This window comes from Athene cunicularia, assembly GCF_003259725.1.
Source record: "Athene cunicularia isolate RWA chromosome 24 unlocalized genomic scaffold, athCun1 chr24_part1, whole genome shotgun sequence".
NCBI lineage: Eukaryota > Metazoa > Chordata > Aves > Strigiformes > Strigidae > Athene > Athene cunicularia.
In genome coordinates, this window is record NW_020799132.1 from 341,625 (window position 1) to 358,580 (window position 16,956).

The 16,956-nt window shown below is 46.6% G+C and overlaps 2 protein-coding genes across 3 annotated transcripts in view; one reads left to right on the forward strand and one right to left on the reverse strand.

Moving 5' to 3' along the window:
- The window catches only part of ROBO3 (roundabout guidance receptor 3), a 14,776-nt gene extending 14,647 nt beyond the window's left edge, over positions 1 to 129 (reverse strand). Inside the window, exon 1 of the mRNA XM_026863564.1 lies at positions 26 to 129. Within this exon, the coding sequence (XP_026719365.1) occupies positions 26 to 129 (104 nt within the window). The remainder of the gene's footprint in view (positions 1 to 25) is intronic.
- MSANTD2 (Myb/SANT DNA binding domain containing 2) overlaps positions 8 to 16,956 on the forward strand; it is a 23,107-nt gene continuing 6,158 nt past the window's right edge. The window contains exons 1-4 of one of the 2 annotated variants that reach the window (XM_026863656.1): positions 8 to 205; positions 12,629 to 12,670; positions 13,281 to 13,539; positions 15,805 to 15,865. In XM_026863656.1, the coding sequence (XP_026719457.1) occupies positions 128 to 205; positions 12,629 to 12,670; positions 13,281 to 13,539; positions 15,805 to 15,865 (440 nt within the window). In that variant the 5' untranslated portion in view covers positions 8 to 127. Of the gene's footprint in view, positions 206 to 10,230; positions 10,446 to 12,625; positions 12,671 to 13,280; positions 13,540 to 15,804; positions 15,866 to 16,956 lie in introns of those variants that run through there. The other variant, XM_026863657.1, reaches the window with a different exon arrangement.

Genomic DNA, 16,956 nt, shown 5'->3' on the forward strand with positions numbered 1-16,956 from the left:
GTCCTGGACGCCGGCGGAGACCAACGCACTGATCGCCGTCTGGGGCAACGAGCGGCTGGTGGAGGCGCGGTACCAGCAGCTGGAGGGCGCCGGCACCGTCTTCGGCAGCAAGGCCCCCGGGCCCGCCATGTACGAGCGCGTCTCCCGCGCCCTGGCCGAGCTGGGCTACGAGCGCACACCCTCGCAATGCCGGGAGCGCATCAAGGTACCCCGGCGGGAGGCGGGCGGCTCGTCCCCGGGGAGGTGACAGGAGAGGGGGGAAGGGGCGGCCCGGGTGTTCCCGGGGTCATCTCCTGGGACACCTTTTGGCCCTGGGAGTGGGGGCAGCCCTCCCGTGGGATCGCCCTTCAGGGTCCCCCCATGCGAGCCCATTTTCTGGAGCCTTTTTTTGGCCGTGGGGGTGGGGTCGCTGTGGTCCCAGGGCTCAGCCCAGCCTGTGGCCTCGGGTGTGGGGGCACTGGGTCCCCTGAGCTCAATCTCTCCAGGATCTCCCCTGAAGCATCCTTTGAGCCTGGTTGCGAGCATCCGCTGGGCTCGGATTTGGGAGTACCATGTGCCCTGGCCTCATCTGATCAGGGTCTCTCCCAGCAGACAGTTTTCTGGAGCATCTTCAGGCCCTGTCTGTGGGCATCCTCTGGGCTCAGACCCATCCTTTGGTCCTGAGTGTGGGGGCACTGCAACCCCTGGGATCACCCCCTCAGGGTTTCCCCATGCAGGCAGTTTTCTGGAGCGTCCTTTGGCCCTGGCTGTGGGTGTCCTCTGGATGTGAGGCACTCTTATCGCCTGGGCTCAGCTGCCTGTCTCCCAGCAGCACCTAGTTGTCATCTTCTGGACCGGGGCAGGCTGGGTGCCACGTCCTGTGGGTTCCACACCTGCGGCCTCCAGAAGTGTCTTTCGCACCCAGGCACTGCATCCTTTGGGTTCAGCCACTCTGTTCCCCCATGTGAGTGGGCTGTGGCAGCACTCTCCAGCCCTGAGAGTGGGGCATATGCTGTCTCAGCTGTTCGAGTCCCCTCACATGGATCATTTCCGCTGGGATTTTGGGGCACCACATTCCCTGAGTTGCCTTCTTTGGCCTTAAGTGTGGTGGGCACCGTGGCCCTGGGTGGGTTGACTCAGTCCCTTCCATGTCCACCAGCCTCTTCTGTCTGTGAAAGGGCGGCACTAGCTGCTCCTTGAAGCCCCCATGGGAAAAGGGGGCTTCCAGTTGCTCCAGTAACAAGGGTGGCTCAGGCTCTGGTTGCCCTCTTACACTTGGGGCTCCCTCTTTTGCTTTGCAGTTGCTTTACAGGGTACAATGTCTTCCCCTGGCTCGCACCAGAGCATGTTGCAGTCTCAGAAACCTCTTTAAGAATTGAGCCATGTTAAACAGCCCGATGGGCTGCATTTCCTCTGGCAGCACGTTTTAAAGAGGGATCTTTCCACTTGCATCATTCCCTGAGGAAAAGGGAAAGGCTGGGTTTGGTGTCCAGCTTGGGAGCAGCAACTCCATGTGTCCCACTTTTACGAAAAGGGATATTTGGAGAGACTGTGGATGGCGTGGGAATTGCTGTGGATTTTCAGTTTATAAACATGAATGAAGCTTGCAAGGGCAATTAAATGTTCTGAGCTTCCTCCAGCTTTTATTTTCCCCTTTTGTGACCCATTAGACTGCCCATGCAGCCGCTTAAAATGCCGACTGATTTTAAAAAAGTAACATCTTGTTATTGCTAAGGATCAGCAAGGCTGTTTGCTTCTCTTCTGTTAAGTACAGCTGTGCCAGCACAGTCAGGCTGGGAATCTCCAGGCATATACACCCAGGCTGCCTTTGATTTGCAAAATATGTGAAATAAGGGGTTCTGCAGTATGGAGGATGCTCAGAAATAAGTAAGAGACTCACCCTTCAATCCCTGTTAATTAGAACAGTCCTCTGTCCCTGAAGGTAGCTGGCCAAGCAACCCCCCTTCCTATAGCTGTTTTAGTTTCTTAATGTATTTTCCTGTTGTCATCTTGTTGCTTCTGTGTATTTGCTGCTCAGGGATTTATTTCCCTTGAACACATCGAAATATTTTTTGAGAGGGATGTTGCTGCACTGCAAAACCTCTTCCAGACCCTTGTTTTCTTAGTGGTTTTCAAGGTGCTTCTTGCTTAAATCACTTCTTATGTGAAACTTTGGGCTTTGCCAGTGGCTGATGCACACTGGAGAAATTTGGCTTTGTCCGTAAGACTCTGATGGTTTTGGGTTGTGGGGGGTGTTTATGCAGCAGCTGTAGAGGACTGCTACCCCAATTTTGGCTGCAGGCTCTGTGACTTATGTTTTTGAGGAGGCTAAGTGTGGTTGTGAGAAGTCTCCCTAGTAAAGCAGCCCAGAACTGGCTGTTTAGTTTCAGACAATGCTTTTGCATGGAGCTGGTCATGGGTTGTGGCTGCTTTGGGGCCAGAGCAAGCATTTTGGTGACTGCTGGAAGATCCCATCTTCCCAGGAGTTGAGGAGCTTTTTGCAGAGGAGGACTTCTGCCCCTTTCCTTTAAGAAGTGGTTCTTGAACACATCTTTGCCCATGAAATGTTCAAGCTTGAAAGAAACCACACATCACTTACCTATCAAACAGGGAATAAAAGACCCCAAGGCTTATATTTTTGACCTTGCAATGGCTCCAAGAGCAGCTCTTGACAGACCTGTCAGAGATTCCTGGATCAACACGGGATATGTTGGGATGGACTCCTCTCCAATACCTGGTTGAAAGGTCTGGCTGGAGGGGAGTTATCAGGTTTCCATCTGCGTCCTGTCCTGTGCCTGTACTCGTTTGTGGGTTGGCCTCTCCTCGGGCTGTCCATCAGGTGAGGAACAGCTGTTCAGCGCCAGCTGTGTCTGGTGCTCATTGATAAAGACCCTCACGGGGGGCTTTTGCATCTCAAATGTGCTCCAGAACAGTGCTGGCTGCCTTGTCCTACACCCATCGTGCTGCTACCTGAGCTTTTGCGTGTCCTGGATCCCCACTGCGAGTGGGGATCAGTGCAGTCACCTGGAGGCACAAATTTTCCCAAAGCCTTTGGGCTTGCCGTAGGTTTTTCCCTGGAATCACTGTGAAGTCAAACCTGGGGTTTCTCACAAGAGCCAAGTGCTGACCTTGTCCTGAAGATTATTGAGATAGTTGTGGTAGCTGCTGCCAAAGCCAAAATCCTTTTTTTTTTCTTTTTTTGTGTGTGTGTGTGTGTGTGTAAGATTGGCTGCTTGACTCTTTAATGCTCAACCAAGAGCAAAAATCGCTTCTGGGTGTGGAGGGGTCGATGCCTGGAGGCATCTTTAAGACAGAGTAGGACCACTTGAATGCGCTGTTGGAACAAGGGGAGGTCGCAGGCACTTCGTAGTCTCCACTGTTGGCTGTCCAAGCTGAAAACAGAATCGGGGAGATGGTGGTAAAGGAGCACATAGCTGCATCGTTCCATTTATTATCCATAACGTTCCATATTTCCATGATTTTATAGGATACTTAATGCCCATCAAGGGACCGTAGCATGAGGATTTGCTGATTTGTTATAAATGTAAGTCGTGCTTAAAACGTAGTGGATTCAACTTATTTTATAAATGCATTTTAGATAAGAACTCAATATTGGCTTTCTTCAGGACACCTGCCTTCCCCGGACTCTGCCAAATCTTGAAGAGTGAGTTAGAAATGAGCTGGAAAGGAAAAAGTCAACTCCGAAGAAGAAAGTTTTCCAGTTGATCGCGTAGATGCATTCTCTCCTAATTCAAACAGGATGCAAAGTAAGGTCCCAGTTCAGATTTTCGTCTGTCTCTTAACATCTGCATGTGCTTTTCTGCACATAAGCAGCATTGGCCTGCAAGCTGGGAATGAGACCGCTGTTGGGTTTGAGCCACTCTGGAAGTGTCTGTTTCAAATTTAGGGATTCATACGTAACTGTTCCAGCAGCTTTTCCTGGTTTCTTCCTTCAGAAAGAGACCTTGAAGCCGACTTTGTGGCTCTGAGGTCAGTGGACTGGTGAGTTTGGCAACTGGGAGCTGCAGGAGGGCTGAAACATCTCGATTTCTGCCAGTTGGGTTTCCAGAAAAGCTGTCTTGTGCTCTGGAGTTTTCTCATCCTGCCATGTCAAGTTGTAGCTTAATCCTTGCTTGTTTAGTAATTTATTCTGACTGTCCTTACAACACAGAGCTCTCGTTAGAGGAGTTTACTAAAGCGCACATGCTTTACATCCAGCCCTCCTCCTGTTTCCTAAGTGTGTTCATGGTCAAGGATTTATCCTGGCTTGTGTATCCTGAAACTCCTCACCTCTCTGCAGCAGTGTGTGGAGAGCCTTTATGTTTTAAGGTTTGACCTTAGCGCTGGTGTTTTAAAGTAGATGATGGAATACTTGGCAAAACCCTGCCCAGACGTGCATGCTGATTTTGTGCCCTTCGCCTGGCGGTAGTGTTTCAGCCGGAGAGCAGGAGGTCAGCTGTTAACTCAAGCTGCTTTTAACCACAGAAAAATGAGCTGTTGCCTCATGCTGTGAAGCTGCCGTCTGAAGGCCAAAAGCCAACGTATCCAGTCTGTATTCTTTGAGATCACTTTCCATTGGGTAATACGCTGGGATGTCGTCGTTTCATCCTCTTCCAGCCTTCACACATGGCTGCAGTGTCAGGGGGATGCTCTGAGGAAGTGCAGGTGAGCTCAGGTTTTATGGTGGCTGCTGACCAGTACAAGTCAAGGATAATTTTCAGGCAGTAAAGTCTTTATTTTAAATGAGTGTTCCTGAAATTACGTGGTCTGGTTGGTTGTTCAGTGCTGAACCTTAGGCATTTTTTTTAAACCTGTGGAAGAATTTCCGCTTCTATTGCGTGCATCGTTCTTCATGGAAGGTGAAATCAAAGACTTGCTCTCCTGAAAGTGCTTTGTTTAGCCGAGCTGCAAGAGCGTTTCAGTGCTAGGAATTCCCTGGCTGGGGTTGCAGCTGGCGAGCTTTTCACGAGCAGAAAGAAATCGCTCCTTAAAAAGTTACTGTTCAGCTGTGGGAGATGGTTAAAATGAATTCAGGGGCCTTTAACGTGTCATTTCTTCAGCTACCACGGAAATGCGGGATCTGCTTATATTTTGCGAGCGAGCTGCTGAAATTTGTTTGCCCGGAGTTGGTGCCAAGCCATTTGTTCAAAGAGAAGCAGCTCCAACATCTAACTCCCAGCTGCAGGAATTCACGAACCTCACTGCCTCTCGCAAACTTGCTCCCCTGGTGTTGGATTTTCTATATGTAGCGACCTCCTCCTCACCCCAGACGGGTGACTGGAGGTTTCTGCTGAGTTGTGGTTGTCTGCAAAGTGTGGTGTTTGTTTTTCAAAGAAAAAATAAATACCTTGAAGATGCTGGTTAAACACTTGGAGAACATGAGGACAAAGGGGAAAAGTGAATGCTGCGAACCCACATGAAACGGAAAGGAATGAAAAATCACGCCTGAGTATCAGCCTTTGGTGTTCTCTTGCTTTAAGCTATATGTGAAGTGATGATGACAGGGGCTTATTTGTAATGGGGCTGTGGTTTTAGATGCTTTACGATGTAAACAATCTATTTTTAACTCTTGTGTGAAGTTGTTTTAAAGGAAGGAGAAGTTGCAGTAGCTAGACTGTCTCAGAAGCGACGCTTGTCGTAATCTAGTTTGACCGTGATACAGGAGATTGGATTTCACCCAGAGTTTCATCGTTGGGTCCAATAACGTTAAGCAGAGCAGCTGTCTTTTAATTTGAAGATCTCAAATGATGGAGCATCAGTTCATTTTGTAGCAACCAGACAACTGTCCACCTTCAAAACAACTTTGTCTTCTGTTTCTTTTGAATGCATTTTATCTGTCTTGCATTTGTTATCTCAAGCCCAGATCCTCATCCAGGTAGCTCCACCGGCTGCAGTGTTTGCAGGCAGTGTTCAAGTTACCTCTGGATCTTTCTTTGGCTTAAATACATTCAGATGTGCTGGGTTTTCCAGGCTGGGTCATTTCTTGAATCCTCTCCAGCAACTCAGCTTCTTGCTGGGGGATCTCATGGGCTCTGGTAGGTTGGAGCAACTTTTTATTGACATTTATAAGCTGGAAGAAAGAAACTCTTTGGTAACAGATGAGGTTTATTTGGTTTTACTCCTTGAACGTATTGTGGGGCTGTAGCAGAGGAGCATCTCTGGGGGGTGAGTGTCACATGGAGCGAGACCTCTTGTAGAGCAGCTGCATCCTCTCTCTTCAGCCGGGGTGTTTGCAGAGCAGTGTTATACTGGTAGGCATCTGTCTCTGCACGTGCAGGACAAGTGTCTTTCCTGTCCAGTAGCTTCCACAGCTGTGTTGTGCATCTGAAATACTCTGGGCTGGTCATTGTGGCATACCCAGGTCATCCACTGCTTACTGCATGGGTGCAAAATGATTCCTGGGGGGAGCTGGGAGCCAGCCGGCAGATTACACTGTTGAGACAGAAACAGTTGATGGGCAGGAACTAATTGCAGAAGGGCCAACTTGCTAAGCTTGAACACTGAATCTTAATTTGGGAGATTTGTGAACATTAAATCTTAGTTTGGGAGCAAACAGTTTTTCCCTGTTGTACTCTTTTGCCTATGGAGGACTTGGAAAGGTGTTAAAAACCCTCCTTCTGATTTTTATCACTTGTCCTTAGCCAGCACACACAGGCAGGCAGAAATTTTCGGCATCCCATTGGCATCAGTTATTGCAGAGGCTGCTTTGACGTCGGGAAAGGGTGCCAGCAGCAATGATGCAGGAGGTGTTGGATGGTTGATTGTGGATTTTATTTATTTTAGAAGCAACTGGATGCACCTGAAATATTCACCAGAATGAAGCTGGTGTGAGAGTGTAAGGCTTTAAGTGCCGGTGTGGGAGCAGATTTGCTTTTGTTACTCTTCCCTGTTACGCTTCATCCTACTAAGTGTATAAAATTGAGTGCCAAGTAGATGCTGCTCTCTGGACTGCTCTGGTGTCACCAGTTACCAACCCTTGACCGCTGGTCCTGGTGAAAATTGAGTTAAAGCTGCCTTTGGTATTTCACTTCCAGCTTTTCCCATGGATGTAGATATTGGTCTCTGCTGGTAACATTTTCTTAACACAGCTGAAGGCCAAGTGGCACAGACCTTCCTCCAGAGACCTCAGGACCAGCAACACCACACTTCTAGGATGGTGTTACGCATAAAGTTTTTTTAGCTTTCTGAACTATGCAAGAATTTTCCCTTGTGGTGCTGCCCATGTTGATGCTTTCTGCTGCTGGGCTGAAGCTTGGAGAGGAGCGTTTTCCCTCCCACCTGTGGGAGGGTTTGTGCTGCTTTTCATCTTACAGAGGGGTGCGTGGCCTCGCTCTGCTCCTTCATTTGAGAGTGAGAACCAGCAGGGGTTTGGGGCAGTGTGGTCTCTTGTGGCTTATCGGTAGCAGAGATGTGACCTCCTGAGTATGTCTCAGACCTCTTTGGTCCAAACTGCTGCAGTTTAGCTTTGTGGATGGCATAAAGATGTTTGTCCTGATCACAGCAGATACGTGAAACTTCAAGTTTCATTGTAGGAACAAGCATGTTTCCAAAGGCAAGACAATCTACTCCAGTGTGGCCTTCGTTGCTCTAAAGTAAGAAGTGATGGGTTTGAGCAAGTCACTCCAGTAGGTTGAACCCTCACCCCAAAAAGGCCATTGAATGACTCGAGCGTGTCCAGAGAAGGGCAACGGAGCTGGGGCAGGGTCTGGAGCACAGGTCTGCTGGGGAGTGGCTGAGGGAACTAGGGGGTTTAGTCTGGAGAAGAGGAGGCTGAGGCTGCAGCTCCCTGCCAGGAGGGGGCAGAGAGGGGGGATGAGTCTCTGGAGCCAAGGAGCCAGCGCCAGGCCCCGAGGGAATGGCCTCAAGCTGCCCAGGGCAGGGTCAGGCTGGCTCTGAGGAAGGATTTCTGTGCAGAAGGGGCTGCTGGGCGTTGGAATGGGCTGCCCAGGGCAGGGGGGGAGTCCCCGGGATCCCTGGAGGGGTTGAAGAGTCGGGCTGACCCAGCGCTGAGGGATCTGGTGGAGTTGGGAACGGTCAGGGTGAGGATCATGGTTGGACTGGAGGAGCTTCAAGGGCTTTTCCAACCGAGATGATTCTCTGATTCTATGAACCTTACTCGTGTGTCGCTGCCAGCTGAGTTCTGCCTGTAGGACGCATCCATCCCATCTAAACTCTTGACAGAGCCAAAAGCGATTGGCCGTGGTGGGTATGGGCATGGCAGAGGGTTTTGCTGATCTGCCTTCTCAAGCTCTAACTAGTTACTCTTCTTTTCCTCCAGTGCTGTCTTAAACCAGAAGCTCAGTCCGTTGGGAGATGGAGGTGCCCAGCCGTCTGCCTTTCCTCGGGCAATACTGGAGAGTTTCTTCTCTCTAGGTGTCTAGCCCGATTAGCATCAAATCCCTGAGAAGGGTATGAATAATTTTATTCTCAGCTCTCTAACAGCAGCAACCGATGGAGCATCTTTGCAGGTGGCTATTTTGAGACGTGAGGTGCAGGGAAGTTCAGCTCTCAGCACCGCATACCACTGCACAGCTTCCTCACTCAGCTGGGCTGTGGCTTGTTATACCCTGGGTTTGTTCCCTCTTGGCTGCTGGCAAAGTCCTGTCTCATCTAGGTTGACCTCTGCAATTGGCTCTAGTGCTTCTGTAGATAACTTCTGTCCGGGCAAGAGCTTTTTTTTTAATATAATTAATTGTGATTTAGAAATGGGCAGTGGTGGTGTTACCGTAAAAGCCGGTGCAGGAACTCTCTAAGACTCATTTTGGAGTTTTAGAAAGCAGGTGTTCTTTACTGCAGCACTGGGTGCACACATTTTGGCTTACAGTGGAAAATCCACTGTGTTTTTTTTGTTAAGTTCTAGCTCTGGCTAACTAACCCAACCTAAAAACATGTGCATTGCCTTGGCTGACATCCCTTCTCTGTGTCTTCTAGGATGACTTTGCTTCTTCAGATCATTGTCCAAAGAGATCTCTGGTTCCTTGCTCAATCAGATGATACACATGTCTGTGCTCCCCTTCACTACTCATCTCCCCTTGGGATGTTCCCATGGCTTTCCTTGTTCTGTGTTGGAGCCACATCCTTCAGAAAGTCCCTGTGCATTTGGGCACGTTGGGATACGATTGAGGCTTTGCTCTTCGGCGCAAAGTGTTAGTTATTTTGACTTCTGGCATGTCCCCGAGTGTTGCAATGTGCAGCCACCTGTGGGACTGGAACCTTTGCAGAACCAGCGTGTGCCTGCAAAGTTTTAAGGGTGAGTTTGTGTAGGGCTGCTTGTTTTTTGAAGAGGAGTGTTATGGCCTGGTGTCTTATGTTGGAGACATGTTGAAGTTGCCTTTCTGCAGTGGTGTATGGCGGTCTCGAGAGTTTATGGTGCTCTTTCTTCTCCTTTTGTTCTGGACAAACCACAGAAATAGGGTTTCTTGTGGCAATATCCTGTATAAGTCTTATGTTCTCCTGCCTTGCACACATCTTTTAATCTAGAAGTTCATGAGCTAGCAAGTTGAGCAGAGCTGTCAAACTGCTGTAGTCCTGGAGTTCTGTTTCCTCATGCTCCCACCATCCAGCTCAGGAATGAACTTGAAGAAGGAAGACTTTGCCAGTCATCCCTACATATCCTACAACCACTCCAGGCTTCAAAAGCTGTTTCTTTTGTCCCTGTGTAGTTTCATCTCATGTTGTTTGTAAGTATCCTGCCATGACGAGGGAGGAACCTATTTGGTACTGCTGTTCTTAATTCAGGATGTAAAGCCAAGACTTTCTCCCATTAAGTAAAAGAGCATCTCCGGAGCTGAGCGTGGTGCTAAGTAGTGCTCTGTGCCATCGGGACCCCTTTTAGGCCAGCTGCTATCATTTAATCGACTTAAATAGATTAATGTGGACACGCCTGTAGGCAGCCTAACTGCTCTGCAGAGCCCATAGTGTCTCCCTGAGAAAGAACATGTCTCGGATCAGGGATCTGGAGTTTCTTGTGTTGGACCACCTCTGGGGTTATATATAAAAAGCTCGCTGTGGTGTGATTCTCCTTCATCTTATTTTTTTGCTGGGAGGAGGACTGTGTCCACAGCCTTCCTCAAAGTCACTTCCTAAGGCTTTTCGGATTGTTGTGCTGCAGTTCCTGTAGAGTGATCAGTTCTCCTGTGACTTCACTTGTAGAGAAGATGAGGGATCGTAAGTTAGAAATGGTGAGAAAACCCACGTTGAGCTTTTTTGACTGTCTCCCTTCTTTGGATTTCATAATTATAAATTAAGCGGGGATAATCTGTCTTTGTATTGCAGGCAGTGTTGCAGAACAATAAGCAAAGGCTCGGTCTTTTCCAATCTGTGCAGTCACTGAACAGTTATTAGGTCTGTTTTCAGTTACTTGTCCTAAATTTACTGGTTTCTTGTCTATCTGTATCAATATATGTATGTGTACTTTAGGAACCACGGAGCAGGAGTTGAGCTGGACACCGAGAGGAGTAGAGGAGGTGCGTAAGAAAAAAAACCGTAGATCTTAAATCTTGGCGATCAAAATAACCTACTGGGAGAAAGGTGTCTGAACCACTGAGTGCTGTAAAACATCCAGGGGAAGTTTCCTGAAGTCTGAGCTATTAGTTAAGTCTTACAATTGATCTCTGAAAAAAATCATTGTGTGAGGTGCAGGCAACTGCAGAGGTAGAGCCATCGCTCTGGTCCACCTCACACCTGCCATGCAGAAGCCTGTGGGCATCCGTGCAGTGGAGCTGCCCTGTGGTACTCAGAGGTGAATGTCACTTAGAAAAGTGGTAGGGTTGGAGAAACTAGGCAGTGCCTTCAAGAAGAAAGAGCTAGTGGCAATCCCAGTTCTCCAAGAAACAAGACCAAGGAGCCACCAGTTGCTAGGTTATCTGCTGGCAGAAGTGAAAATAAAAGATGTCTCACGCAGGCAGGTCCAGAAGAATGTAGGCAGTAACCTCGAAATTACTCTTAAACTGCAAGAGTAATGAGCAGCAAGAGCATTGCTCATTTATTTTTGCCTTTTTTCCACGTGGCCCCCTTTAATTCTTGTACTAGTCTCCACTGACTTGATGTTAAATTATTTTCATGGTAAAATAAACCAGCCTGCAGCCTGAATGAAATAATTACTAGGCTACAACCCAGTGTGAGGTACTCGATAACTCCATGGGTAGGGAGGGATGTTTTGAAGCACACACTTAAAACAGCAAGTGGCTGTTGAGTGTTCCCAAGTGGGCTTGGCCAAGAGCATTAATGTTTGTTGGTTAACTACACTGGAGATGGTTTGTTTTCATTAAAGGCTGTTAATAAATCTAAATCTAATGCTGATGGATAAGCCAGGGCAGATTTAGGAACTGGGGTTTAGGAAATAGATTTCAAAAAAATGACTTGTGTGCAATTTTAGAAAGAGTTTGGGAGTGCAACAAGAATTTGCCTGTATCGCTCACTGAGATTTGAGCTGAGAGGAGAGAAATTGAAGTGAAAAAGCTGGGCAATGCATCCTCCAATGTGCTTTTCCTCTGAAAGGCAAGCAGGGCAAACTGGGCCATTTAAAACTGCCTCAGATGTTCCCAATGGGTTCTTGTTGCCAAATTTTAACAACCAAATTTGTGTGTACCCCCAGCCCTAAGGAACACAATTTGCCTGCAGTGAATATCAGTAGATTTTTTTGGCTGGGTCCTCGGCTCCAGGTTGATGTAACCAGTTGTTTTTCACCCTGCTTGCAGACAGAAACTTAAAATTTGGTGGTGTCCAATTTGGTGGCAGAATCGGGAAGGGTTCCACCTTAAACTGCTGAATAATTCTGGTCTTATTGCTGCCTGTGTGTTTATATGGTGTGGGGTTTTTTTATTTTGTGCTATTTTTGTGTGTGTGTTGGGGTTGGCTTTTTTTTTTTTTGAAACAGCAGGGTAAAACTGACTTGCTGCTTAGCAGTTTTGCTTCTGCCCCCAGGGCTCTGAATATCACAAGGAAACGGGTTAGAAATGTACTCCTTTCCTGCTGATGCTGTTAAACCAGTTATATGAGGAACATTAGGTAGGTTCAAGCTTTCTGGAGATGTAAAGGTGCCTTTTGGGGGGAAAAAAAGAGCGGTTTTTGCAGTGATGTGTGCTTGAAAATCCATTACGCTCTTTTTCCAGGAAGCAAGGCAACAGGACTAGCTCTTTCCAAATTAATGCCTCGTTTGAACTCCAGAGGTGGCTTTGCCATTCAAGCTAGAACCTGAGCAATCTAACAAATTTAATATGAAAAAAATATATATTTTCTAGCACTCTACCAATCTGAAAACCATCAAGATCCAGCAAACCTGGAGCACATCATTATCTTTCAAAAATAGAGTGGTGGTAGAATTAAAGCCACATTGAGGGATGCACATAAAGATTTTTTTGTAATTTAACACCCCCAAATAGTTGCATGGTGCTCAGGGGAGGAATGTGGAAATCGTAGGCTTTGCCTTGCTGTCACACAGCCATCCGCCATCCGTGCGGGATGCTACAGGGATCACCCAAAGTAGACGAGGTTTTTGCATCTGTCTGTATGGGAGGTTTTGGCCTCAGCACTGTTTTTAAAGGTTAATTAGACAGAGCCATCTTAGTATTGTTTCTTACTTAATGCTTGATATCAAAGTCTGGGAATTTGGAGCATTATTGATTTGACCTCTTTTAAATTTCAGCAGCTTCACAAGAGACAGAGTGAGTTAGTAAGGAATGCAAAATATGTAAGTAATATATATTTTCCTAGCTGAATAGCTTAGGCATATACATTTTGTACCTTGTGTCTTCTTACCAGAGTAAGGAAGGTTGGACCATCTTTGCTTTGGGGGACTCTTCTTTCTCTTTTCCTTTCTCTCTCCTCCCTGCTTCAGCTTCTCCAAGCTGTGGGCACACCAGCTCTGCTTTCTCCTCCTCGTAGTAGGTGTGCATTTTTCTTGGCTGGTTGGTATCTTTGGGGGTCTCTTGGTATTTTTTTTTTCCCTACGTTACGTAACATCTGGGGATTTTTTTTGAAGTGGGGAAGAGAATAAATTGCCCAAGTTAAATCTCATGAACCTGTAGCTGCTACGCAGCTTTATCCTGTGTCGTAGATTGCTGCACTAAATTGCTGCAGTGGGAACATCGGATACGTACGATGCTTCCTGGCGGGCATAGATTAATTTGGGAACACTGCATTTAGCTGGTGACCGTGGGACAAATACTGATCAGCAGAAGTAAAAAAAAAAAAACTGAAAAACCTTTAAACTCTGTCTAGCAGCCATGTAATGTCTGCAAGTGCATGTGTGCTCTTCCAGCCCATTGTCATGTGATGAACGTGCTTTTCTCTTGTCTTAGACCCTCCGCAGGTGCTACAGCCGCGTGAAGGAGCACGGCGTTGGGAAGAGGAAAAGCAGCTACACGTTTGAACAGCTGGAGCAGGTTTTTGGGCAGGGAGGATGGGACTCCCAGCCCTGCCAGCCTGTCCTCATCAACAGCAGTGGCTTGTATCAGGAGCTGGAGTCGGATGGCAGCACCATGGAGGAGTATTCACAGGAGGACTGGGGAAACCACAGTCAGGATCTTCATTGCTACCAGACTGGTGAACAGGAATTGGGTAAGAAATCCCGTTTTGGTGCATCTCAATACAAGAAAGATCTAGAGGTGCTGGAGCGAGTGCAGAGGAGGGCAATGAGGCTGGGGAAGGGCCTGGAGAATAAATCCTGTGAGGAGCCAGGGAAGGAGCTGGGAGTGTTCAGTGTGAGGAGGAGGAGGCTGAGGGGAGCCCTCATCCCTCTCTGCAGCTCCTGACAGGACATTGCAGAGAGGCTGGGGCTGGGCTCTGCTCCCAGGGGTCAGGGACAGGACAAGAGGGAATGGCTGGAAACTGCCCCAGGGGAGGGTCAGGCTGGGCAGGAGGAGAAAATGTTTCCCAGACATAGTGGTCAGAGTGGAACAGGCTGCCCAGGGAGGGGGGAGTCCCCATCCCTGGGGGGGTTTAAGGGCCGTTGGGATGAGCTGTGGGGGATGTGGGGTAGGGGAGAAGTTTGTTAGGTTGGGCTGAGGGTTGGACTCGATGATCCCGAGGGGCTTTTTCAACCTGAGTGACTCTTGTGATTCTGTAATCTCTACTCTGATTTTTACCTGTGCTCATACCCATCCTGCACATCTTGGTACCAGCTTTCATGTGTCAGACATGATGCTCAAGATACTAAACACTTGATGTCCTTAGGGAGAAAAGGGAAAGAAATTCCTCAATTCATCATCAAAGGCAAACCATGGTTCCTGAAATATTTTAGGATGGGGGCTTGAGTTTAAAGAGCAGAGGGAAGGAAGGGGCTGTGTGAAAGAAGGCTCCAGAAAGATGACATGTTCTCTATCTCTGCTTCCCCTGCTCAGTTCTACTTCCCCTTGTGGTATTGGGGAGATGTTTTCCCTTTCAGTGGTACCCAGCTTTGGAGGTTCTTGGGCACCAGCTGAATCTCTGAGTTACTGTTGAAACACCATTCGCTTAAATTATGAACAGAACTTCAAATTATTACTATTAATGTGTATAAAATAAATGTTGCTCCTTCCTGTATACCCTAACTGGTTTGTTTGTTTTAAACTTGTAAATATGTTTATATCCAGATGTGTAGCCTTTTTCAAAATAAAAAAAAGCCAATCAAGCTCAGCACTCCAGGATTGAGACCTGAACTGAACTCCTCTGCACGCTTTGCTTGCCTGAATTATTGGTGTGTCTGCATAATAGTAAATATATTAATTAATCTGGAGATTTGGTTGTTGCTCGTGGCTTATTGAACATTGTTAAACGGAGCAAGATACTACATACTTGATTGAAAATGCACACTGATCCGAGCAGTTTTGTGAAGTGGGTTTCTTTAACCATATTTATACCTCTTGAGCCACTGATCTTACAGGTGCGTGTTCCTCCCTTGCCTGAGCAAGGGGGTTATTTTCACAGCTGAATCTTTGTTGATCAAATTCAGCAGAGACCCAAGAGAAACTGTATTGGAAGGCAAATGGGATAAAGGCTCTTGGTGCCATGAGGTTTTTTTTTCTCCCCCTTCCCCTCATGATTTGTAGCATGAAACAGGGAGAGGAGAGACAGTCACTTATCAGTGCACAACTGTGTTCAGGGGACTGGTGAATTAGGATGCTTTGAAAGAGGCTTAAATCACCGTTTAGTGTTAAAATTTGCAAGCTGGCTGTTAACCACGTTCTGGTTCTCTCAGACTTCTTCCCCAGGGGATTTAAAAGTCAGAAATACGTGGGAGAGAAATGGTGGGGAAAAGACATTACAAAACGTATGTAAACGATGGCTAATTCTATCTAGTTTGACTCATTCTGGTGAGTCAAACTCTGGTCTCCTGGTTTGTCACCGTTTTCCTTCAGTCAAATCAGAGACATTTGTGTGCATTTGGGCTGACAATATTCTTAATGTTCAGAGAAGTTATGAGAAAAGCACTTAGCACGCAACATCTAAATGGAATACAGATGCATTTGTTCTGGTGCTTGCTCTTCAAATGTGCCATTGAAAGCAGAATAGCCTTTTTTCTTTTTTTTTTTTTTATTAAACAATGCAGTTTGCAATTAAATTGATTTGTGATTTAATAGCAGGAATTGTAGTCTTGTCCTTGAAAGGTTTTGCACTTGCAGAGATAGGTTCAGATCTTAACTGACCACGTCTCCTCCAATGAAAAAAAAATACTATTCAGTTATGGAGGATTTAGGAACTGGAGCTGTCTTGTGCAGAACTCTAATGGACTGACTGGCTTAGGAAGCAACTCTTAAGTTTTTTAATTTCAGCCTTAAAAAAAAAAAAAAAGGCCCCGGGAACATTATTTAAAATATAATTATGTGTTGGAATTTTACCTTTCAGATGAAATGCCTACCACAAAAAGAACATTAAAGATAAAACAGGAATCTTCAGAAGACACGCAGTAAGTAATTTATGAATGTTTTACCCTGGAATGTATTTCCCTGGGGATGTTGTGCAGGAGGGGAGGATATTTGAAACTTCTGATTATAATTATAAATACATTGTGAAAGACTATTCATACAGTTGAATCTGCTTTACGCATTATTCCAGTTACCTCAGAACATCTGAAAAGCTTCACAACTTTGTTTCTTCTTGGCTTCATCATTCAGCAGACGAAACAAGACTTACTATATGAGTGCAAGGACTTAAAATGCAGATAAAATACACATCAGATTTATTGGGGGGGGCTGTGGGCAGGCTGCAGGTGTTGTGACATGAGGCTGAGCTCTTGGATCTATTTGTAATCTGTTTTGTTTTTTTTTTTTCCCATCTGCCTCTTTAGATGTAAGAAAAAAAGAGAATGTAGGATGAGTGGAGGAAAGAAAGAGAAGAGGGATTCAGCACCCCTGTAGTAATGTGTACTGTTGGCTTGGTGTGAGTAAGGCTTGCAGGAAAAGTTAATTCATTTCCCCTCCTTGGTGGGAAGGCATGCCAAAGCTTGTGATTTTTTTTATTTATTATTTTTATAACTTTCCAGAGCTGACTTGAAACCTTTTGGATCAGTTTAATCTGACAAATACCAGAGCATATCGAATGCTTTGAGCATGTGAAGCTCCCTTGCCTCGCCAACAATAACACAGAGCATTTTGAAAAATGAAAGGAATTGTGCTGTATTTACTCAGACCAGGGCTATTTTCTTCCAACCTTTAGAGTTTTAAAACCCACAGGGTGGTTGTAGATCTATCTGCGATGGGAGTGAGCCATTGCAAGTTGGCTTGTGGGTCCTTTTTGAGGGGGTTCCACACAGGAGCTCCCCCCCCCCCAGCAATTTGTAGTGTCATCTGAAGTCAGTCTGGTATTTCCTATGCTGGAACACGAGCTGCTGTAGGGGAGGAAATCATCAGCACTGTATGCATTAACAGTGTCCCTGGTTAGTAATACAGCGGAGGCTTTTTACTATAGCTAAATGAAAAAAAATCCTCCAACACAACACACCCCACCCCACCCCCCACTCCAAAAAAAAAAAAAAAAAAAAAAAAAAAAAAAAAAAAA